This window comes from Rana temporaria, chromosome 3 (assembly GCF_905171775.1).
Source record: "Rana temporaria chromosome 3, aRanTem1.1, whole genome shotgun sequence".
NCBI lineage: Eukaryota > Metazoa > Chordata > Amphibia > Anura > Ranidae > Rana > Rana temporaria.
The window spans coordinates 408,226,914-408,252,753 of record NC_053491.1 but is presented as its reverse complement, the minus strand read 5'-3'; the positions used below and the strand labels follow the sequence as shown (position 1 = coordinate 408,252,753).

General features: G+C 44.4%; 1 protein-coding gene across 1 annotated transcript; it reads right to left on the bottom strand.

Annotated features, from left to right (window-relative positions):
• Positions 1–1,330: 1,330 nt before the first annotated feature.
• MAT2A (methionine adenosyltransferase 2A) lies at positions 1,331–11,008 on the bottom strand. The gene is made up of 9 exons (XM_040345965.1): positions 10,825–11,008; positions 7,253–7,330; positions 7,045–7,167; positions 6,849–6,961; positions 4,351–4,494; positions 3,411–3,629; positions 3,140–3,322; positions 2,866–2,999; positions 1,331–2,571 (listed from the first exon to the last, which is right to left on the bottom strand). Exons 1-9 carry the CDS (start codon positions 10,916–10,918, stop codon positions 2,469–2,471), a joined length of 1,191 nt encoding a protein of 396 aa, XP_040201899.1. The 5' UTR covers positions 10,919–11,008; the 3' UTR covers positions 1,331–2,468.
• Between the last annotated feature and the right edge of the window lie 14,832 nt (positions 11,009–25,840).

The following is a 25,840-nucleotide window of genomic DNA, read 5'->3' as shown; positions in this document are numbered from 1 at the left end:
GCTGTCAGTGTGAGGCACATTGTCCAGGTAGGAAGAGCACCGAGGCAGTAGTGGCCACTGATTCATATACCCATCTGACAGTCACAAGCACCTACCCCTGGTACCACACCCTGAGACAAGTCCTAATGAGAGACCATGAAAAAAAACTTCATGAATTCCTCCAAATGTGCACATATACGTGCAGAATCAGTTCTTTGCCTTACCCAATTAAAAAAAAAAAAAAAAAAGTATATATCACATGATCTGTCTCCTTTAAATTTGAGAATGGGGTTTTACAGGTGGATGCTGCATTAGTCCCAAGCAAGTAAACACTGCCAATTGCATAGTTCTCCTTAAGCAGAGAGCGGTGACCACTGTCTGCCCTGCCAACCTCCTCACTGGGCCATGAAAGGGGCAGTCAGCTCTCAGCTTCTTGCTGAGAGGCTGGGTGCCAGTCCAGGCATGTACGGATTCCCAACTTCATTTTCATAATCTGGTCCAAGCCTCGACTGGCTCCGATGTTGGCAGGCTTTAGCCTGCCATGTTGAAAATGGATCACAGGAGTGCAGAACCGCACTCATGTGATCCACAGTACAGCCAAATAAGCTTTACCACTTAAAGTGGTTATAGACACTTTATTTTACCTACAGGTAAGCCTAGATTAAGGCTTACCTGTAGTTTGCAATATCTCCTAAACCTACACAGTTTAGGAGATATTTGCCACAAAGAATGCACTGTTGTCTAAGGTGCAATGCTGGCTTTGACAGCTTCTGAGCCAAGTGATGCCATTGCTGCTCCAGCCAATTAGTGGCAATACCTGGAAGTAACCTTCTGGAGAGAAGACAGCTTCAAGTTAAGCATAATGAGCTAGTCATACTAGCTCATTATGGCTTTGTCTTGCAGGTTTTTTTAATATATATTTTTGGGTTTACAACCACTTTACATACTCTAATAAAAGTTGTGTTTATGGCTATGCCTGAACTTGGCTTATTTTTAACTGCTACTGTCTTCAGGGGCAGGTGAGGCATCTGTTTTTTACACCCAAAAGCAGCAGCTTGTCTACAGCCCTCTAAATGGAGAGATAGAGGGAATCCATTTTATTCTTTCACCTCGCTATGTTTTTCCCAAACAGGAGCCCCCTCATGAACCAGGCAAACCACATTTTGTTCCTTATGTATAGACCTTTCCTACAACTTTTTTTTCCCTGGAGTACACCTGATATGCATGCTTGCGAATGATGGCGCATAGTGACTGTTGCAATGAACACGTTTACATGAAAAGCTTTCTAGCTGCCTTTGGCCCAAGTAGGTCAGCACATTCTGTAGATATTAACAAATGAGTCAGACACAGGTTTCAAAGGAGACCCTAACACTTTATTCATGAAATCTCAAAATTGTCTTTTACCAGAACCAGACACATGGAATATAAAAAATAAAAAATTGAGGTGGTTAGTGAAACTTGACTCAGTCAGAGCCCTCCACAGGACAGTTGTAAACCACCAGTTTCTCTGTACAACACTGGCATAGCACTATCCTGCAGGGGGCCCTCTAACCAAGAGAAGCCTACACACATGATACAAGCCAGGACCTCTGCAATGTGCAGCCAAGGATTTTCTGTACTACACCTCAGCATGCCAGAGGTAACTGGTTGTGCAGATACAACAGCATAAAGTGTACCAAAAAAAATAAAAAATGTTGCAGAGACATAGGCTACTCTGTACTTACGCCTTGTCTGGCAACACAATAAATAAAGCAGTTACACATCTGTTTTCAAGTAAGATCCTCAGCTCTCCCTGTCCCCTGCCAGTTGTGCCTCAACTCTGCGTTGCACTGGTTACTCTGTAGCCACACCAGGCAACATCAGAGGGGGAATAAATAAAGCAGACATGGCACTGGCTTGCAGCTTTTCAATAGTGGGCAGAGAGATTTGTGCAGTGTGGCTGAATGAAAAGGGAAAAATTAAACAAAAACCATTAAGGAGTGAGTCTACAGGCACGAGGAACGAGTTGTAACCATAGGTTACTTTTCTTCAAATTGGGGAGTTGTGCACTGCATCAACAGTGATAGAAATTTGAGTGTATGGTTTTGGCAAAGTGCTGATTTTTATGCATAGGGAAATTTAAATGCACAGGACATGCCTAAGAGGTGGATACCCAATAGGTTAAATGAAATCACTCAGGACCTGTACAATCAATACCACAGGGAGATTACAGTGGTAGATCAGGGATAAAAATACTTGGTCATGGAGATAACTCAAGTCTATTAACAGAACAAGCCTTGTCTGCTAGAAGCACCGAAAGACAGGAAAGTATGTAGGCAATAAAACAGCTAATATGGTCCCCTCTCCACAAGAACAGCATGGCACTGGAGACTATACAGTGAGCCAATAGATTAACAGGAAAGTTAAAAGGGCCTTTTCCCACCTTACAAGACTGCAGGCTTCTCTGTATGTAACGCCAGCAAGTCAAAGGGGGAAAAAATGCCTAACAATCAGTACTCCAACTTTTTGGGAACTTCCCAGGGGAAGCCTTCCCTACCAAAATGACCATAGGCTGCAGTCCTCTGATAAAGTGCCTTCTTCAGCTCCAGATCCCTGGAATATACAAGTTCATTTGTTAATACAAGAGTATGGAAATTAGCATGTTGTGTGGTGTGAAGTCTCAACTATGGGAAGAGCATGAGGCAATGGTTCTGTACAGGGCACTTACCCTGGCGATGTCCAGGACACCATACTCACCCACTTCAGGCTGCTACTGTCAAACTTCAATCTTCTTATCACGGTCTATTTACGACAAGCCCCTTACTTTTACACTACAAGGACATCTACCTTTGTGTCATGACTCCTCCCTCCCACTTTTTCCTAAACATTAACTGTTACCAACTTTACCTGACAATGACACCAGGGCGGAGATCAAAGTTCTTGTTCACAATAGCCAGAAGCTCCCTCTCACTCTTCTGTGAGGTGCCATAGTGGAAGATGGAGATAGACAGAGGATGTGAAACACCAATAGCATAAGCAACCTAGATAAAGCAAAAAAAAAAAAAAAATTTACATATGGAGTGGATGGGTTATAACCATGTTTTCCACACCCTAAACTACTGGTGCGGGTCAAACACAACCATGTCTGTCACTTTAATTGCGGCTGAAAATAGCAACTTACCTGGACAAGCACACGACGGCAGAGGCCAGCCTTTACTAGGGACTTGGCAACCCACCGAGCAGCGTAGGCAGCAGATCTATCCACCTTTGTGTAGTCTTTGCCAGAGAAGGCTCCACCACCATGGGCACCCCAACCACCATAAGTGTCCACAATAATTTTGCGTCCAGTCAAACCAGCATCTCCCTGAAAACAGGTAAATGTCAGCATAATACATGCTACAATGTTGGGACAAAGTTAAACAGCAAGATTTTAGCATTACACTCAGTCTTACCTGTGGACCGCCAATTACAAAGCGCCCACTTGGTTGCAGATGGTAGATTGTATCATCATCCAAGTACTTGGCAGGAATCACAGTCTTTACCACCTTGTCCTTCAGTGCATCACGCATCTCATCTAGGCAGATTACATCATCATGCTGAACAGACACTACAACTGTATGAACTCGGATTGGAAGCACAGCTCCACGGTCCTGCATATACTGGACTGTCACCTGCCAAAATAAAGTAAAACAGTGTTACCATATTAGTGTTAACATTTTGCCAACTAAATGAATACCATTTTAGTCGATTAAAATGCAACCATGACTAAAAACAGCATTTTAGTCAGAAGACAAAGTAAATTGAATTTGGACTTCAAAATTAACACTGGTCTGTAGTACATGTTCATACTTAATTACCATTAACCATTTAATTTCTCCCAATAGATTTTAGTTGACTAAAATATACTAGAGATTTAGTCAACCACAATTGCAGAAGACTAAAATGCTATTTTAGTCCAAGACAATCTTTATATACACCAGATGTTTTTACAACTGCTCATAAATGATTAAACTTGACAGATAGCAACCCAGATTTAAAATAAAAATGTCAGTTTGCCACGTTTAGAATTTTTAAAGGGCTGAAACGCTGCTAAACACAGGGGCGTCTGAAACATGAAAGTCTTCTGAACCCATTTTTTGCTTTCAAAGAAAAGCTGTTAAACACAGCTGCCTAAAAACAGCAAACAAGAGTGTGTACATGGTCACATAGGATAACATTAAATGAGTTCAGGAGCAGTTGGGGGGGGGGGGGGGGGGGCATCCGACTGCCTCTGAATGTCAGTTTGGCATCATTAGTGTACATGGTGCCCAAATCCAAAGTCTGTTGCCAAAATTAAGACTGCATCATACATACAAAAGAAACTCCTTAATTTGGATTACAGTAGTCACTCACTTGAGTCTTGGAGTCTGGGCGAAGCCATGGCAGAGTCCCATTACGGCGCAGCTCCGCCATCTTCGCATTCAATTTGTGTGCCAGCACTATTGTCAGAGGCATACACTCTTCGGTTTCATCAGAAGCATAGCCGAACATCAAGCCCTAGAGTAAATGATGCAAGTAGGATTAACACAATACCATCAACATTGGCTATTAGTACCAAGGGGTCAAGTCTCACTGTTTAAAACAAGGTCCCACCCAATTCACATTGGGCTAATCCTGGCACTCTGCTCCTATGTAAAAATGTTGCTAGAAAATTACTCTGAACCCAACACCAATATATAAATATACACATAGAAATTTTTTTGTACAATGTGAAAGATGTTACTACAAGCAAATACTCAACATGTCACACTTGAAAATTGTGCACACTTGTGGAATGGCACCAAACTTCAGTACTTCAAATCTCCATAGGCAACACTTTAACTTAAAAGGTAACCTGTAAACTGAGATCTTGGTATAGAATTGTTGCACGCTCCAACATTCACATGTGTGGATTGAACACTTTACATATGGATGCGTTTGCATGCAAGCGCACTTTATACTAAAAAAAAAAAAAAAAAAAAAAAAAATTTGTCCAGGACAACACAGGTGATATAACTCCACTTCTGGAGGCAGAAAACATAGTTCAAGTCTTTAAAGGACAGCCATCATTCCCCTTTCAGTCTGGTGTTTCCTCCAGTGGAGGAAGGAGGTTATGGAGCTACCCCCCTTGAGCCTAGGAGGCTGCCTAGAAGGGGGAGGTGCATTATCTCAGGTAATGTGCAGCAGGGGCCCCTGTTAAGGCTGCAATGGAAGCTGAGACCAGCTAGGGGTCAAGAGTGGCATCCCAAAGATCAGCCAATTGTAGGGGGGGTTGCAGGCAATTTCAGAAGAGGGCATTTGCCAAGGAGATGAAGTGCAGGTCCTTTTGGACAGCGCACAGTAGACATCCCATATAACAAGCAGTGAGGAACACTGTGTCCTTGCGATATGGCTGACAAAAGCCATTTTTGGATTGGGCAGAGGTCAACCCAAGTTGAATCTCTGCAGTCCACCTGAAAGGGGTAGAAAATCTGGCAGACTTTCACCATCAGGTGCACAAATCAGACTGGTCACTGAACAGGGAAAGTTTTCAGCCAATCGGAGAAGTGGGGCTTTCTAGAGGTGGATTTGCCAAGCACCAGCATCCCAATATACTTTGTTGGAAAGGGACAAGGGGGGGGGGGGAATAAACACCCCTGGCTCAGGAGTGGGTGTGGCCCCCATGCTATGCCTTTGCCCGTTTGCCTTGTTTTCCCATGCTGCAACACCTGGCAGGGCCTTCCTTTATGTTGTCCAAGACAAAAGATCTGCCATGCCAGGGGTCTGGCACCAAAGATACAGAGTCTGAAGCAGTTAGTTTGGCATCTGAAGTCTAAGGGGCCTTCAGATAAGGTGTGAATACAATCCTATCCAGCAGAAAGTGACCAAAGCCATTTTAGGTTTTTGTTCATGGTTGGACATCAGGAAGGTGTCCGCAGGTGTTGCAGCCGTCTTGGAATTTTTAATTGACAGGGACAGACCAAGGGGTGGCCATCTGTACGTTAAAGGATTGATTGCATTGTCTGTCTTAAAGTGGGCTACTCATTACTTTTCCAGTTGCGACTTTGACAGCCAGACACATAGCAAGCACCATCTATAATAGCCATACCTGCAAAATTTTGAAGACAGGCTGTTAATGCGTACAGATCTAGGGTTCTTACTGAAGATGGATTCTAAATGTCAAAGGACTCAGGAGATTGTCTTGCCTTCTGTGCATCTCCAACTAATCCTAAAGAATCAGAATGCTACCGACTAAACATGAGGGCCTGTGTCTTTTGAAATGATCCAAAATGGCATAAAACTGAATGCCCCATTTTGCATTCTGGTAAAAGTTTGGTGTCAAGCTTCTAAGAGCACAATCACACATTGGATAAATCAGGAAATTCTAGAAGCAAAAAAATAGAGTGCCCCTTCACCCCAAGGGCTCACTTTATGCACATGCCCATCTGCTTCTTTGGTGGAGCGAGCTGGGGTGACACCAGAACAAATTTGCTAAAGCAGCAACATGGTCAAGCTACTCAAAGTTCCATTAAGCATGATAGGATGTACCTTCTTGGTGCAAGATCAAGCATATGCAAGGTACTCCCCGGAAGTTCTCAAATGAAAGACTTAGGGGGTTGGTGGCCACCCTTTAAAGACCATTTCGTGCCTCCGAAGGTGGAGCCCGTCTCCTGGACGACTCCTAGAAACATTCACCTGTAGGTCTTTGATCATTCATCCAATTTACAGGAAATTTAAACATCCCTTGGAATAGGACATGACAGGTCCCCTTTATCACATGGTGTACTGTGGGTGGGAAGTGGTTAAACATGGCTCCCAGTAAATACTGGCAAAAGTACAGCCACCTACACTGGCATAAAAGCAATTCTTCCTAGACTGAAGATAATTCTCACCTGGTCACCAGCTCCTACATCCTCTTCATTCCTGTCCAAGTGAACACCCTGGGCAATGTCAGGAGACTGCTGCTCAAGTGCAACCAACACATTGCAAGTCTTGTAGTCAAAACCTGAATAAATGATAGCAGGTTACAAATACCATCCAATTAGCCAGTGAAAAAGGTTTTACGTGCTTCAGATCCACACCACTCACCTTTGGAAGAATCATCATAACCAATATGTTTGATCGTGTCCCGCACAATCTTCTGGTAATCCACTACAGCCCGAGAAGTGATCTCACCAGCGAGGAGAATCATGCCAGTCTTTGCCACAGTTTCTGTAAAAAAATAAATAAAAGTACTGTTGAGACAAAAATCGGTTACAGTTTGTTCTTCCAAACCAAGCAAATCAAGTTTACTTACCACAAGCCACCTTTGCATCTGGATCCTGCTTGAGGTGGGCATCAAGGACTGCATCACTGATCTGGTCACAAATTTTGTCTGTTGAGAAAATCCACAAAATTACACATCAGACTACAATCAATATAAATGGTGATTGTAGCAATATCCATCCTTAATTAATAACTGCTCAATCACCTAAACCAGGGGTTCTCAACCTCAGTCCTCAAGCAACCCCAATGAGCCATGTTTTGGCAACTTGCCTAAAACAGCTCTTACCAGTCAATACTGTCATCGATATAAAGCAGCAGTGCACACCTGAAAACATGGCCCATTGGCAGTACTTGAAAACTGAGGTCGAGAACCACTGACCTAAACTATTTTAGAAAGCATGAGGTTAGTGCTATAAATGGATGACAGCTGCCTCTTCATGGACTTAGCTTACTGTAGTGACCATGTAATACAATGCTGATATCCGATCTCTATGCAGTAGCTCTAGTCAAGTCATTACTTCACAGGCCGTTTCCGGTAAGACACTCCAAGTTTTTGCTGTTGGAAGAAATTTCTACAGTGTCGCTCTCCTTACATCCATTAGGAATGCTGGTGTTGTGCAAGTAGTTCATTGAAAGTAAATAAAGGAATAAGGAAGCTACTGCCAAGTAAACTTGGGACTGGAGCCAAGTCAGAGCATCGGATATAAAAGACTCCTCCCTCTGCACTCTTCCCCATGCTAAGAAACTTAATCTGGCTACAACCTAGGGCTGCTGCTAAATGTAGAGGCAGGGAAATACGCAAACCCTCTGCTGCAGCTGTCCAAAGCATGCATCACACCTGAAACCTGATACTTCTCCAAGACATTCACCCATTGGACCAAGCCATACAACACCCACCAAGGAGGCAGGGCACAGGCAGTCACAGGATCCTTCCCAAGACTACGCACAAGGATATACACCACGCTTCTCCGCACCATTAGAGCTCATCTGCTGTGAAGTCATGGAGGGGGAGACATACCCAACTAGCGTTCACACAATCTGATACAGCACCAGAAATCCAGGCGCTTATCTTCAGACACCACAAAACACCAAATACAACCTTTAATGCCCCCCCCCCCCCCCAAATAAAGTCCAGCACAAACAAAACTGCTTCCCTTGCATGACATCATCCAGGATTACATACGCGTGATCGATACACACTATATAATCCTGCCGGATTGGATACAAACTGAGGCGATTGCTCAAGTCCATCCTCACAGCATCCAATGCTTACCAGCCATTTGCCTGTCAAGACCAATTGCTTCTAAGGTCTCAATGTTGGCAACTTAAAAGTAGAATTCTGGTCTAAACCCAACTACTGCCTCCTAACACATAGGCATTGACATTCAAGTCATATCATTACCCATTTTGGCCTGTTCACGTGATCAACCCCTGTCAGTTGTCAGACTACAGAAGATAAGAGCACGGACAACGGGTGGCCCATAGAAGCCTATGGGTGACACCACTCACACCATGTAGCCATCAATGATGGACACAGGCAAGCCAGATCAGGCGATTGGAAATGTATACATCTTTCTAAAGCTGGCCAAGCATAGATCAGTTTGCGCATTCAGCCAGCAGGAATAATACTGATCCGATTCCTCCAAACACAAGTTTAAGGTGGATACAGGAATCCTTCCCACTGTGCCATTGTATTCCAATAGAATACTCAGCAGTGCTGCAGCGACTACCCAACTGCTTATATCCCCAGAAGGGCCATTGATTTCTGTTAAGGAAGTGGCCATGTGATCAGAATTTAGCAGGTCCCTGCTGTACTAGCCACCCTGGTCCATTTATGGCCACCATTACACAGGTTATTCACCATAGTTATTAGGGGGTATTTTTAAAGACTTAAGCTTAGACTAGAATTCCAGGCTAAACCTTAGTTACTTCATATAGAGATTGCATTGAGAGATGCTGGGTAGCAAGTGCTTTGGTTCCTTTCTGTGCAAAGTCTCAGCTATAGATTTCCTAGTACAGATCCAGGCCATTAGGTCGGAAGGAGCACTTCCGCTTGTCTAATTAGCATCATACACATGGCTGTGCAGAGCTATAGTAATGACTCCTGGGACTCGTGATGTAGTCCATCTATCAAAGCGGTTGTAAACACTGCTTGGTCATTTTACCTACATGCAAGTCTACAAGGAAGCTTACCTGTAGGTAAAATGAGTATCTCCTAAACATGAACGTCACAGCCAGAGCGCACACAAGCCTGGACGGCAAGGGGGGGGGGATGCATGCCAACGCTCAGCAGTGACATTACAGCATCAGAGGGCTTTGTTCCAAGGTAAGCATTTCATGATGTGCTAGTATATGATGAATAGTACTATCACATACCATTGCCTTGCAGTTATTTTTGCTACATCCAGTTTATAACCACTTTAAGATATATTAGAAGCAGCAACTGTACAGCAGGGCAATGTTAGGCACCCACATGGGCACAGATGTATACTCTGAACACAATCCACATCCAGAGCATACATCAGGCACATGAGTGCGTTACACAACCATACCTACCAACCTTCTAAAATGGAAAGGGACACCTATCGGCAAAGGTATGCAGGCATAGGACACACCCATTGCCACACCCCCTTAAAGGAGAATTGTACAAAACCATACAATTGGTTAAACCCACAAGTGCTTTAACACTAATATTCCTTTATATTGGCTCTTGGAATTTAAAAATGCAGCAATTTAGAAATCAGATGAAAGGTTTAGCGCTGGAAAACACTTTGATAGATATAAAAAGTGCATTTTATATACATCTCTACAGATCAGACCAAAATGAGGGACATTGCTCCAAATCAGGGACAGTTGGGAGGTATGCACAACCCCACCATAGACACGGCTTCTAATGTATCTCCAGAGGACTGTACACCAGGGGTCCCAGGAGTCATTACTCAGGGCCCAGACAAGTGGGGGGCCCTCCCTCAATGGCCTGGACATCACAAATGGGCTCCATGCATAGTGCAACAAAGGCACAATTGCCCCACATGGGAACATGTGCATTCTGCTAGACATGCAAGTGAATTCAAATGTGATCACCCCTAGCACAGCGCAATCACAGCCACCAATCTGCACAGTACTCAAGTACCATGTGATTTAGTGCAGCGTGATTTTTTGTAGTCACACCTGCTCACTGAGTGATCAGAGGGGCACCGGGACTAGGATCCCCCTCCATTGGATGATCAGAGGGGCACCGGGACTAGGATCCCCCTCCATTGGATGATCAGAGGGGCACAGGTACTAGGATCCCCCTCCATTGGATGATCAGAGGGGCACAGGTACTAGGATCCCCCTCCATTGGATGATCAGAAGTGTGCTTTCAAGGCGCCTTCTTCCCATTGGCAGAGCCGCAGACACTCATCGCACACAGGCGGGGCCGCCCCACACCACGTGCTCGGTCAGAGCTGCATTGCGACAGCGGCGCGCAGCGGCCTAAGAGCGCTTACGACAGCCGAAAAGGGGGATCGGCGCGGCGGCCTCTCCACTCACCGACACCTCGCCAAAACGAGTCACGTAGTTAGCTGACGTTCTACACCACCCACCCCGCCATGAACTCACCAGGGTGACCTTCTCCGACGGATTCGGAAGTAAAAAGGAAGCTCCCCTCGTCGATGAGAGCATCGTGGAACCCATTGAGCAGCTGTCCGTTCATGGCGTCGTTGGTTTATTACCACGCTGTGCTTCACAATAACCTTACACTGTCCCTTGGTTCTCGCCGGTTGGAATGCAGAAATGGCGCCAGTGGCTCCGGTTTTATAGTCTGCCTGGCTGACGTCACGGATCCCGCGCGACCTCGCCGGACCATTCACCAGCCCCCACCGACTACAACGTCACTGCTGGGGAGAGTGGGCCGAGCCAAAAGTAGAATGTACCACCAGCAGTATTGTGGGGTTGATAGAACAGAATGAACTCACTCCAGAGGACATGGGAGAAAACACATGAGCCTTACACCATACGTCTTGTGTAGAGGGCAGTCTATGTAAGAGGGGTGGAGAATGTGAGGATATTACAGTCACATTATGTCCTGTGGTACAGTCCAAGGTGAGGGACTGAGAGAAGGTGGGCGGGGCCTAACCATTCACTGCTAAGAGGGAGAAAGGAGACATGAGAGAGGCAGGAAATGGGGAGAGGTGTTCAGCGCCTCATGGGTCCTGTACAACGCAATGCATGGCTGTCATATCAATATTATATATTTGTTATCATTGTATTACAGCAGCCTTTCTAAAATGCATAACTACAGCTCTCTGTACATTACTAATATCAGGAATTTATAGATATAATAATACATAACACATATAGGAGTACATACCTCCCAACTGTCCCTGATTTGGAGGAATGTCCCTCATTCTCCTCATTTGTTCCTCATTTTGGTCTGATCTATACAGATGTATATAAAATGCACTTTTTATCTATCAAAAAGTGTTTTCCAGCGCTAAACCTTTCATCTGATTTCTAAATTACTGCATTTGTAAATTCCAAAAGCCAATATAAAGAAATAGTAGTGGAAAAAAAAGCACTTGTGGGTTTAACCAATCCTATTTTTTTGTACAATTCTCCTTTAACCACTTAAGCCCCGGACCAATATGCTGGCTAAAGACCCAAGGGGTTTTTACAGTTCGGGACTGCGTCGCTTTAACAGACAATTGCGCGGTCGTGCGACGTGGCTCCCAAACAAAATTGGCGTCCTTTTTTCCCCCACAAATAGAGCTTTCTTTTGGTGGTATTTGATCACCTCTGAGGTTTTTATTTTTTGCGCTATAAACAAAAATAGAGCGACAATTTTGAAAAAAATGCAATATTTTTTACTTTTTGCTATAATAAATATCCCCCAAAAACATATATAAAATTTTTTTTTTCCTCAGTTTAGGCCGATACGTATTCTTCTACCTATTTTTGGTAAAAAAAATCGCAATAATCGTTTATCGGTTGGTTTGCGCAAAATTTATAGCGTTTACAAAATAGGGGATAGTTTTTTTGCATTTTTATTTTTTTTATTTTTTATACTAGTAATGGCGGCGATCAGCGATTTTTTTTCGTGACTGCGACATTATGGCAGACACTTTGGACAATTTTGACACATTTTTGGGACGATTTTCATTTTCACAGCAAAAAATGCATTTAAATTGCATTGTTTATTGTGAAAATGACAGTTGCAGTTTGGGAGTTAAACACAGGGGGCGCTGTAACATTTAGGGATCACTGTGTATGTGTTTACTAGTGTAGGGGGGTGTGGCTGTAGGACTGACACCATCGATCGAGTCTCCCCTATAAAAGGGATCACTCGATCGATGCGCCGCCACAGTGAAGCACGGGGAAGCCGTGTTTACACACGGCTCTCCCCGTTCTTCAGCTGCGGGGAGCGATCGTGACGGAGCGGCTAAAAACAAATAGCCGCGCCGTCGTCCCAGATCGCTCCCCGAGCGGACCCGACCTCCGCATGTACCGGGGGGGTCCCGATCGGACCCCCCACCCACGTCTAGGCAGGCACGTACAGGTACGTTGATGTGCCTGTCCGTGCCATTCTGCCAACGTAAATGTACATGAGGAGGTCGGGAAGTGGTTAAGGGGGCATGGCAAGGGGTGTGTCCTATGCCTGCATACTTTTGCTGATAGAAAGTTGGGAGGTATGGGAGTATATAACACCCAAGGTGGATCATTTCTCCACATCCTCTGCTCTATATTAAACATTTCCCGTAATAAAAATCACATTAGTAAAATGAAATAATAATGTTTTTTAGTGGAGAAATAGATCTTTACTTTGGTTTTAAGTTAAGGGTCTTTACATTGGTGGTCAGTGGAAGAGATGTCCCTTTACATTGATGGTCAGTGGAAGAGATGTCCCTTTACATTGGTGGTCAGTGGAAGAGATGTCCCTTTACATTGATGGTCAGTGGAGGAGATGTCCCTTTACATTGATGGTCAGTGGAAGAGATGTCCCTTTACATTGATGGTCAGTGGAGGAGATGTCCCTTTACATTGATGGTCAGTGGAAGAGATGTCCCTTTACATTTGTGGTCAGTGGAAGAGATGTCCCTTTACATTAATGGCCAGTGGAAGAGATGTCCCTTTACATTGATGGTCAGTGGAGGAGATGTCCCTTTACATTGATGGTCAGTGGAAGAGATGTCCCTTTACATTGGTGGTCAGTGGAGGAGATGTTCCTTTACATTGATGTCCCTTTACATTGATGGACAGTGGAAGAGATGTCCCTTTACATTGATGTCCCTTTACATTGGTGGTCAGTGGAAGAGATGTCCCTTTACATTGATGGTCACTGGAAGAGATGTCCCTTTACATTAATGGCCAGTGGAAGAGATGTCCCTTTACATTGGTGGTCAGTGGAAGAGGTGTCCCTTTACATTGGTGGTCAGTGGAAGAGATGTCCCTTTACATTGATGGTCACTGGAAGAGATGTCCCTTTACATTGGTGGTCAGTGGAAGAGATGTCCCTTTACATTGGTGGTCAGTGGAAGAGATGTCCCTTTACATTGATGGTCAGTGGAGGAGATGTCCCTTTACATTGATGGTCAGTGGAAGAGATGTCCCTTTACATTGATGGTCAGTGGAAGAGATGTCCCTTTACATTTGTGGTCAGTGGAAGAGATGTCCCTTTACATTAATGGCCAGTGGAAGAGATGTCCCTTTACATTGATGGTCAGTGGAGGAGATGTCCCTTTACATTGATGGTCAGTGGAAGAGATGTCCCTTTACATTGGTGGTCAGTGGAGGAGATGTTCCTTTACATTGATGTCCCTTTACATTGATGGACAGTGGAAGAGATGTCCCTTTACATTGATGTCCCTTTACATTGGTGGTCAGTGGAAGAGATGTCCCTTTACATTGATGGTCACTGGAAGAGATGTCCCTTTACATTAATGGCCAGTGGAAGAGATGTCCCTTTACATTGATGGACAGTGGAAGAGATGTCCCTTTACATTGGTGGTCAGTGGAAGAGGTGTCCCTTTACATTGGTGGTCAGTGGAAGAGATGTCCCTTTACATTGATGGTCACTGGAAGAGATGTCCCTTTACATTGGTGGTCAGTGGAAGAGATGTCCCTTTACATTGGTGGTCAGTGGAAGAGATGGCCCTTTACATTGGTGGTCAGTGGAAGAGATGTCCCTTTACATTGGTGGTCAGTGGAAGAGATGGCCCTTTACATTGGTGGTCAGTGGAAGAGATGTCCCTTTACATTGATGGTCACTGGAAGAGATGTCCCTTTACATTAATGGCCAGTGGAAGAGATGTCCCTTTACATCGATGTCCCTTTACATTGATGGTCAGTGGAGGAGATGTCCCTTTACATTGGTAGTCAGTGGAAGAGATGTCCCTTTACATTTGTGGTCAGTGGAAGAGATGTCCCTTTACATTGATGATCAGTGGAGGAGTTGTCCCTTTACATTGATGGTCAGTGGAGGAGTTGTCCCTTTACATTGATGATCAGTGGAAGAGATGTCCCTTTACATTGGTGGTCAGTGGAGGAGATGTCCCTTTACATTGATGGTCAGTGGAGGAGATGTCCCTTTACATTGGTAGTCAGTGGAAGAGATGTCCCTTTACATTTGTGGTCAGTGGAAGAGATGTCCCTTTACATTGATGATCAGTGGAAGAGATGTCCCTTTACATTGGTGGTCAGTGGAGGAGATGTCCCTTTACATTGATGATCAGTGGAAGAGATGTCCCTTTACATTGGTGGTCAGTGGAGGAGATGTCCCTTTACATTGATGGTCACTGGAAGAGATGTCCATTTACATTGGTGGTCAGTGGAAGAGATGGCCCTTTACATTGATGGTCAGTGGAGGAGATGTCCCTTTACATTGGTGGTCAGTGGAAGAGATGGCCCTTTACATTGATGGTCAGTGGAGGAGATGTCCCTTTACATTGATGATCAGTGGAGGAGATGTCCCTTTACATTGATGGTCAGTGGAAGAGATGTCCCTTTACATTTGTGGTCAGTGGAAGAGATGTCCCTTTACATTAATGGCCAGTGGAAGAGATGTCCCTTTACATTGGTGGTCAGTGGAAGAGATGTCCCTTTACATTGATGGTCAGTGGAGGAGATGTCCCTTTACATTGATGGTCAGTGGAGGAGATGTCCCTTTACATTGATGGTCAGTGGAAGAGATGTCCCTTTACATTGATGGTCAGTGGAAGAGATGTCCCTTTACATTGATGGTCAGTGGAAGAGATGTCCCTTTACATTGGTGGTCAGTGGAAGAGATGTCCCTTTACATTGATGGTCAGTGGAAGAGATGTCCCTTTACATTAGTGATACCTATATATTTGAGGGCTCATAGGAAAAGGCTACAACGGACCACTTAGGCTCTGAAGAAAGGGGTGCGCCCCAGAAACGCGTCAGTCATCCATCTGGTCCTTGGCATCATCAGGTACTACTGGCAGGAGCCAAGAGACCAGTCTGATTGTTAGATAAGTGTTTATTCAAGCTCCTTTTGTGAGTAAGACTATTGCTTTTATTTTATTTAATAAAACCTTTTTATGTGGTAATGCACCAGGTCGTGCGCCCTCCCCTTTTTTTCTTTCTTTTTCTGTAGTCACATGAACGCCCATGGTTCTAAGGAGGGCTGCAAGACTCTAGACCTTGCCCTAGGATTGGACTACACTACCCTTTAGCGAGAACACCAGAGCGCAGGAGAATTTTGTATATTGCCTTTACATTGGTGGTCAGTGGAAGAGATGTCCCTTTATATTAATGGTCAGTGGAAGAGATGTCCCTTTACATTGATGTCCCTTTACATTGATGATCAGTGGAGATGTCCCTTTACATTGATGGTCAGTGGAAGAGATGTAATTTACAATAAGGGTCAGTGGAGGAGATGTCCCTTTACATTGGTGGTCAGTGGAAGAGATGTCCCTTTATATTGATGGTCAGTGGAAGAGATGTCCCTTTACATTGATAGTCAGTGGAAGAGATGTCCCTTTACATTGATAGTCAGTGGAGGAGTTGTCCCTTTACATTGATGGTCAGTGGAGGAGTTGTCCCTTTACATTGATGGTCAGTGGAGGAGATGTCCCTTTACATTGATGGTCAGTGGAGGAGATGTCCCTTTACATTGATGGTCAGTGGAGGAGTTGTCCCTTTACATTGATGGTCGGTGGAAGAGATGTCCCTTTACATTAACGGTCAGTGGAGGAGATGTCCCTTTACATTGGTGGTCAGTGGAAGAGATGTCCCTTTACATTGATGGTCAGTGGAAGAGATGTCCCTTTACATTGGTGGTCAGTGGAAGAGATGTCCCTTTACATTGGTGGTCAGTGGAAGAGATGTCATTTTACAATAATGGACAGTGAAAGAGATGTCCCTTTACATTGGTGGTCAGTGGAAAAGATGTCCCTTTACATTGATGGTCAGTGGAAGAGATGTCCCTTTACATTAACGGTCAGTGGAGGAGATGTCCCTTTACATTGATGGTCAGTGGAAGAGATGTCATTTTACAATAATGGACAGTGGAAGAGATGTCCCTTTACATTGGTGGTCAGTGGAAAAGATGTCCCTTTACATTGATGGTCAGTGGAAGAGATGTCCCTTTACATTAATGGCCAGTGGAGGAGATGTCCCTTTATATTGGTGGTCAGTGGAAGAGGTGTCCCTTTACATTGATGGTCAGTGGAAGAGATGTCCCTTTACATTGGTGGTCAGTGGAAGAGATGTCCCTTTACATTAATGGTCAGTGGAAGAGATGTCCCTTTACATTAACAGTCAGTGAAAGAGATGTCCCTTTACATTGGTGGTCAGTGGAAGAGATGTCCCTTTACATTGGTGGTCAGTGGAAGAGATGTCCCTTTACATTGGTGGTCAGTGGAAGAGATGTCACTTTACATTGATGGTCAGTGGAAGAGATGTCCCTTTACATTAACGGTCAGTGGAGGAGATGTCCCTTTACATTAATGGCCAGTGGAAGAGATGTCCCTTTACATTGGTGGACAGTGGAAGAGATGTCCCTTTACATCAGGGGTCTCCAAACTTTAGTAAAACTAAAAATTGCCCCATTATTAGTTTTAACATTTTTGGTTTCAGCAGGAAGAATAGTGTCCCATGGTTGGTATCAATGGAAGGAATAGTGCCCTGTCTATGGTGTCAGTGGGAGGAATAGTGCACCATGGTTGGTATCAATGGAAGCGATAGTGCCCCTTTAACCTTGTCAGTGGGAGGAATAGTGCCCCACATTGGACTCAGCAGGAGGAGTAGTGCCCTATTGATGGTGCCAGTGGGAGAAATAGTGTCCCATCCTTGGTGTCAGTTGGAGGAATAATGTCCCAAGGGCCAGATAGAGGCAGGCAAAGGGCCCCATTTGGCCCCCGGGCCGCAGTTTGCAGACCACTGCTTTACATTGATGGACAGCGGAAGAGATGTCACTTTACATTGATGGTCAGTGAAAGATATGTCCCTTTACATTAATAGACAGTGGAAGAGATGTCCCTTTATATTGATAGTCAGTGGAAGAGATGTCCCTTTACATTGATGAACAGTGAAAGAGATGTTCCTTTACATTGATTTTCAGTGGAAGAGATGTCCCTTTACACTGGTAGTCAGTGGAAGAGTTGTCCCTTTACATTTAAAAAAAGCAATGTTTGTAGTGCTAGGCTCTTCACGGTTTGAGCAGGGACACTAAAAAAGAACAATCAACATTTTTTATATATATATACAACCAATTGTGTAAAATGTAAAAAAAAAGTGGATGATCTGAATATATGCGCCCTCCTGATCAGCCACCGTTGCGCTAATGGAAAATCAGTGAAACACCCTAGCTGCTGCTTAAATATAAATGATGTGAAAAAATAAATAAAGTGATACCTCTCTTAAGAGGTATATCAAACAAATATTAACAGCGCTGTCAAGGAAGATTATATCCTCCTAAGTGAATAATATACAAAATAATGTGAAAAAAATATATATACAAATGTATAAGTTGTGAAAAAATACACATATATATGTATAGATAAATAACCTTTGCATAAGTGTAAATAAACAGTTGAATCTCTTAACAGAACCCGTGCACACTATATCATGTGAAAAATAAATATAGTTCATAAATAAATAATCCAGAAATCTTCACAGGCTTCCACCACACCACAAGTGTTCAGTGTTTCCTTCACCCGTCAAAATGGACACTCACCAAAACTATGCTAGCTAAGCTATGACTAAGCGCGTCAGCTATCCACCCCACTGTCTGCTGTAACTTGTAGTGCTGTTTCCATTTTTTACAATTGAAAGCAACTTTTTAAGAATTTTGTGGAAGTGCGGCTGTCCAGTCTTTTCTCAGGTCTTCGCTTTGTGCATTGCCAGCACCCACGCTTCTGAGAGGACACTGATTGCTGAGTGCACTCACCTAGAGCGGCAGTTCTCCTTTCTCTATAATAACAAAAGAGCAGCACCAATCTAAGTGTACAGGTTAACAAAGCACGGTTTAATTATAAGATATTGCACCCACTAGACAGTGATAGTATTAAGGCACGGTACCAAGGTACCAAGGGTGTCTCAGGAGTCCAGGATGACCTCACAGACAGCACGATTGGTGGTGGATGTGTCATCTAGAAAGATATCAAAGGCCTTGTCTACTAGAGATGACGGATATCCTTTGTCCTCCAATTTTGTTTTGAGGAGGTTGCCTTGTATAGTATAGTCTATATCAGGGCTCAAAATTTCAAGACCTGAGCTTCTAGCCAGGCCTCAAGTGTTACTCGCCACCAGTTGCCTCACCTAACCCATACACTGCCCATAAAAACGCCCCTAAAAACACAGTTGTAGATTATCTCTTGGAATGACACTGTTAAATGTTTTATGCCGAATCAAGTTACACAGTTAAATATTACCAACAACAACTTTAACAAAATGGGACATAACATTGGGGGCAGACCAGAGGGACATGGCATTGGGGGAAGACCCGAGGGACATGGCATTGGGGGAAAGACCAGAGGCATATGGCATTGGGGGAAGACCAGAGGCATATGGCATTGGGGGAAGACCAGAGGCATATGGCATTGGGGGGAAGACCAGAGGCATATGGCATTGGGGGAAGACCAGAGGCATATGGCACTGAGGCAAACCAGAGGCATATGGCACTGGGGCAAACCAGAGGGGCATGGCACTGGGGCAAACCAGAGGGACATGGCACTGGGGCAAACCAGAGGGACATGGCACTGGGGCAAACCAGAGGGACATGGCACTGGGGCAAACCAGGGGCACATGGCACTGGGGCAAACCAGAGGGACATGGCACTGGGGCAAACCAGAGGGACATGGACTTTTTTACTTCTGCAAATATTGCTCTCCTTCTTGTACAAGACTTCCACCTCCTCCTCTGCCTTCTCTCTAGAACTAGGTATTTTCCCCCATTCTCTTGCTGTCTCCTCTGCAACCCCCATCCATCCTCCTCTCTCTCTCTCTCCCTCTCCTATTCTACCCACTCTCATAATCAGGAGCCCCTGTGTGCGGCTCCACACTTGCATGTCCCCACTTCCCCCTTTCATTCAGTTGGGCAGTGAGGAGAGGAGCTGCAGCACAGCGGGAGGGAGTACAATCCAGCACCGAGATTCACACACCTGCATAGCCATTGACACCACAACACAGCGCACACTGACACCGCACAGCATAATGCCGCTCTCTTGTCAGGGCAACTCTTGGTGAGCGCTGTGCTGCACTGCCTACCTGGGACACCCAGAGTGGTGATAATCACAGTCCTCCAGCTCACTTGTTCCTTCCTGCTCTATGCTCTCCAGCTACATTGGTCAGGTTGGGAAGCCAGGCTCAGAGAGGTCATACTATCAGGTCCCATGGCTTAACGAGAATTGTAAGGAGAGCACCTGTGTACTGCTCTGCATGTGTGCGGCTCACCCGACTACTTTTCCTGGGCACGCACCTTTCCTCTTCGGCCGCCAATCGCAGCGTGGCTCTAAGTGTAGGCACAGATTGGACTGTTGGTTATGCAGAACTGTTATCACTCGCCCCCAGCTTAAATCCACTCGCCAAATGCTAGCAGGCGAGTGGAAATTTTGAGGGCTGGTCTATATTACGTGTACAGTTGCCTTTCAGGTGGTTAAACTGACTTTTGTGAATATTTGAGATCCATCTTGAGTATTGGAAACTATCAAAGTGAAGGTATGAATTTCCTGCTGTAGGTTTAGTGTATTTTTTTGCATAAATGGTATTGGCAGTATGACAAAGTTCTAAGTATAAGAAGGCCAGACTATGCGGGCTGCAGACAGAGGTGAAAGAGAACGAATGAATTGGGTCTGTCCCAGATGATAATTATATCATCTCTGTAACATCCCAGGAAGACAATGTTTTGGGAAAAGGAGTTATTATTCCAAATATTTAAGTCCTCCCTGGGTAGACTTAGATAGCTGGGTGCAAAATTTGCGCCCATAGCTGTGCCCTGAGTTTGTAGGTAGAACTTGGAATCAAAGAGAACATACCACCTTCCGGCCCAAATCAGTATTCAACCCCAGTCACTTAAAAGGTCCCTTCATACATAGCTTCTACCAGGTGGTATACTCTGAGATAAAATGGATGTGTAAAGCCACCACCCCTCTTTGAATTGTCAACAACCTAACTCCGCAGGACAGATCATCGCTTAAAAATCTAACAGACAATACTTGGATCATATTTAAATCAGCAGATAAGGGAGGTGCTATTGTCCTTCAAAATAGAGACATTTATCTGAAGGAAGCTTGCAGATTACTATCTGACACAACCACCTATACACACCTTCCGATTGATCCACTTCCCCAGTTCAGTAAAGAAGCTCAAACCTTGGCCAAACAAGCCCCCAATGATGATATTATCAACAAAGGAGAGGCATTGTTCCTATCTAGAAAATAATACAACACCCCATACTTCTATCACCTTCCAAAAATTCATAAATACACTAACAACCCCCCTGGTCGCCCCATTTTTGCCGCAAAGGAGAGTTTTACCAGTTCCTTTTCTATTTACATTGATCATTTCCTACAGCCCCGAGCACAAAACCTGCCCACCTATGGTACATACGAGATGGAACCCATCTCATAGACACTTTAAAAGCATATACCTGGGAATCCACTTACCAGCGGGTTTCTCTTAATTTGAATTTGTTATATACCTCTGTCCCCCATGCTGTCGGCCTCAGGGCAGTACAGCACTTCTTAATACAAAATCTTCCCATTAATATAAAACTATAAAACAGGTCAATTTCATCCTAGATTCAACACATTTCTGTCTGACACATAATTATTTTCTCATTGATTCCAAGTTTTGCCTACAAACTCAGGGCACAGCTATGAGCGCAAATTTTGCGCCAGCTATGCCAACCTACCCATGGGGCTATGGCAAGACTTAGATATCTGGAAAAATAAGCTCTTTTCCCAAAACATTGTCTTCCTGGGACGTTACAGAGATTATATAATTATCATCTGGGAGGACCCAATTCATCTATAACAAAATGTGTCACTCATTGCAACTCCAACGACCTAGGGTTCTCTTTCACCTCTTTCTGCAGCCCGGATAGTCTGGTCTTCTTAGACTTAGAACTTTGTCATACTGCCAATACCATCTATGCAAAAAACTATACTAAACCTACAGCAGGAAATTCATACCTACACTCTGATAGTTGCCATCACCCAAGATGGATCTCAAATATTCCCAAAAGTTTGTTCAACCGTCTGAAGCACAACTGTACACGTAATGTAGACTATACTATACAAGGCAACCTCCTCAAAACTAAATTTGAGGACAAAGAATATCCGTCATTCCTAGCAGACAAGGCCTTTGATATTTTTCTAGATGATACATCCACCACCAATCCAGGAGACTCTTCTCATTCAAAAACTGCGCCCACCCAAATTCAAACCACCAGGTTCATCACACAATTTCGTGCCCAACATAAAAAGATGGAAAGCATTTTCAAGAAGCATTGGAGTATACTATTGGAAGACCTCCTATTAAATCCATCTCTCTCCAGTACACCAAAAATTACAGCCGTATCGCACACAGTAAACTCAAAACTGCCAAAATAAAACCTGTACCATCTCTCACATTTTTGTCCATCAAAGGCATGTACTAATGCGAAAAATGACAATGTCTGAATTGTAGTTTTGTGACACACCACCAAAAATCCATCCACGCAAAAGGGAAAACGTATTCCCTAAACATATTTTATAACTATTCATCTGAATTTGTAGCATACTGTGTAACCTGTCCTTGTGTCCTACTTTATGTAGGCCACACCATCAGGACCTTACACAAAAGGTTTGGAGAACACAGAAGGTCCATTGAGGATGACAGTGATCTGACCATTCCCAAACATTTTAAAGCTTTCCACCAGAGTTCCGCCGTTGGACTCGGGTGGAAGGGTTTGGGTTGTAGAACAGATATCCAGGACTCTGTCTGTAGCAGAGCATTTCAAGCACCTCTGCGAAAGAGAGACGTTCTGGATCTACACCTTAGATGTCCTTGCACCGGGAGGTTTAAACAAAGGCCTAGGAATCAACTATCTCCTAAAAACCATGTTCCACTCAATTAAGAATCTTCTTGTTTTAAAACTATAGCCTAAAATAAAATGTGTCTATTTAAACACAACTGTGCATAACACGCATACGCCTCACATTCCGTCTATAGCCATGAATGTGCCTATTCCCATATAACTGTGCAAAACACAGTTGTGCTTTTTTGAGTATGTGTAAATCCATAATTTGATACAATTCATTCATATTTTTCTTATCATATTGTTTTCATATAATTCTTTATATGAGAATATGGAGTATATGATTGCGTACGTGTGTGCATGCATGCACCCACACACACATTTGGATTTAAACCTTGAGTTATGTCTAATGTCCATTTTTTTTTCCACAGCCTGTCAGCTGATTTTTTGTCTATCCATGCTACTCATTAAAAACCTTTGTAAAAGAAAGTTTGGAGACCCCTGATCTAAAGCAAAATCCCTCTTTGCCCTATACAAGCCTATAATTATCTGTAATGGTGTTCTTCAGATGTCAGAATATCAGTGTGGTCCAACAGGTAGCATTGTTTATATTGAGACAAACAATTACATTATGCTCTATAAAGTTTTAATTTTTTTAACTCCCATTTTATGTCACCCCATGTTGTTATTGTATGATTTCCAAGAGTACGAGTCTAGGAACATGATCTGCCTCGAATGATTACTCTCTGGATTATGCTATCAGTGTTGTATTGTGTTCTGCAGGGTCATTTTGGGTGACTTTGATGGGGCACAGTGATCAACACCCAGAAGTTGTGTGAAGCTTGTGTAAAAAAAAATTGACATATAGATCCCTCAGTGTGCGTTTCTTTTCATGCCTCTCTGTATGGAATGCATGTTGCATAGCACAATGCTACAGGAATCCCAAAAGACATCTTTCTAATGGCCTGCAGGATCTTGCGAGAGTCAGTTGTACTCTTTATTTTTTCTGTGAGGGCTTCACCATGCTCTGCAGCTCTGTGAATAGGTTGTTTCATGAAAGGTGTGCGACTGCCCCCTCCTTCCTCTGCAGATTTTCCTTCCGCAGAATCTGTGCTGATGAAACAAAGAACTGGCACGTGGAACTTGAGCTACAGAGCCATGACATTGCATATATTCAGCAGCACTGCATGTTCACATTTTATTCCTGCATACCTTCCAGCATTCTTAGACAGGAAAAAGGGACATATTTTAGCACGAAAAAATATATTAAGCCCAAGACATGCTTTTGTTACACCTCCTGCCATACAGAACTTAATTTCTTAGGTAGACATGTGTAGCACTACCCCTGAAGGAGCTGCTGGTTTGTTTTGGGTGGCATGTTACTTCTATTTCCTCGCCGTCTAGGGTATCAGATGAGAGTTGAGAAAAAGTTCAATGTCCACACTTTAGACTTGGTAAAAGAATAAAATAAGTAGTTGAAGAGGTGGAAGGGTATAAAGTAATAGGTTCAGGTGTATAACTTCTGTTCGGAAACACTCCTGCTTCCAGCAACGTAGCTTTCATCGCCACTCTAGCCAGAGTGGGTATTGTGCACCTTGATAGGCCTCTCTCACTAGCCTAGCAGCCAGGATGTCACACGGAAACTTGGTAAAATCTCTGCCACAGACAGTGGCGGCTGGTGCTCAAAATTTTTGGGGGGGGCGCAAAGAAAAAAAAAATTGCAGTCTCACTGTGCCCAAACGCAGCCACTGTTACATGCCATCAAACGCAGCCACTGTTACATGCCATCAAACACAGCCACTGTGCCATCAATTTGCACCACTGTGCCATGCCATCAAATGCAGCCACTGTGCCATCGATTCGCACCACTGTGCCATGCCATTAAACGCAGTCACTGTGCCATGCCATCAAATGCAGTCACTGTGCCATCAATTCGCACCACTGTGCCATGCCATCAAATGCAGTCACTATGCCATCAATTTGCACCACTGTGCCATGCCATCAAATGCAGTCACTGTGCCATCAATTTGCACCACTGTGCCATGCCATTAAACGCAGTCACTGTGCCATCCATTGTCACCACTGTGCCACGCCATTAAACGCAGCCACTGTGCCATACATTGTCACCACTGTGCCATGCCATTAAACGCAGTCACTGTGCCATCCATTGTCACCACTGTGCCATGCCATTAAACGCAGCCACTGTGCCATACATTGTCACCACTGTGCCATGCCATTAAACGCAGCCACTGTGCCATCCATTGTCACCACTGTGCCATACATTGTCACCACTGTGCCATGCCATTAAACACAGCCACTGTGCCATCCATTGTCACCACTGTGCCATGCCATTAAACGCAGCCACTGTGCCATACATTGTCACCACTGTGCCATACATTGTCACCACTGTGCCATGCCATTAAACGCAGCCACTGTGCCCTTTAATGGTCGCCGCTGTGCCAATTGTCCCCACTGTGCCCTGTAAATTGCTTTCTTCCCCCCCCCGGCACTTACCTTTACTGGTTTTAGGCATCCACGTCCCACGATGTCTTCTCCCGCCCTCGATGACTGACAGGCGTCTCAGCCAATCAGGTTACAGGTAGCCAGAACCGGCCAACCTGATTGGCTGAGACGCCTGTCATCTTATTCAAGGGGCGTACAGTCTGTGCGCTCCGAGAATAAGCTTCCGGGACCCGAGGGCTGTATTGGCAAAGCCTATCAGAGCTGTTGGCTTTGATAGACATTTCCGTACAGCCAACCAGCTGGCGTTATTCAGATGGCCGGACATTGAGCGCCGACCATCTGAATAACAGCAGCAGCGGCGAAAATAACATAGATTCGTGCAATGCATGAGTCTATGTTATTTGACTCAGTGGCGGTGAGAGCCAGAGGGGGCGGCGCTCCAGCGCCCTCTATGGACGAACCGCCACTGGCCACAGACCTTCCCAAAGATGGAGGTATACAGGTGACCATCATTCAGCCTTTCAGTAATGGTGCGTCCTTCGATAAGGTTCAAGGCCTCTCCTGAGATACCAGCCTCTTGCTCGGTGCTCTCCAAGACAGGTTCCTCATCAAGTGGCTTCCTCCCTCAGGACGGAGAGCACAGGACCACTCTTCAAGCGTAGACCCAGTCTGACTACCGGGCCTACTTGGTAGA

Bases quoted from the DNA above. Each gene is read 5' to 3' on its own strand.
- MAT2A (XM_040345965.1), bottom strand. From the start codon at position 10,918: ATGAACGGACAGCTGCTCAATGGGTTCCACGATGCTCTCATCGACGAG. The intron at 7,331-10,824 runs GTGAGTTCATGG...TTTTCTCAACAG, and splicing joins CGTCGGAGAAGGTCACCCTG to ACAAAATTTGTGACCAGATC. The intron at 3,000-3,139 runs GTAAGTTGCTAT...TGCTTTATCTAG, and splicing joins GCCGTCGTGTGCTTGTCCAG to GTTGCTTATGCTATTGGTGT.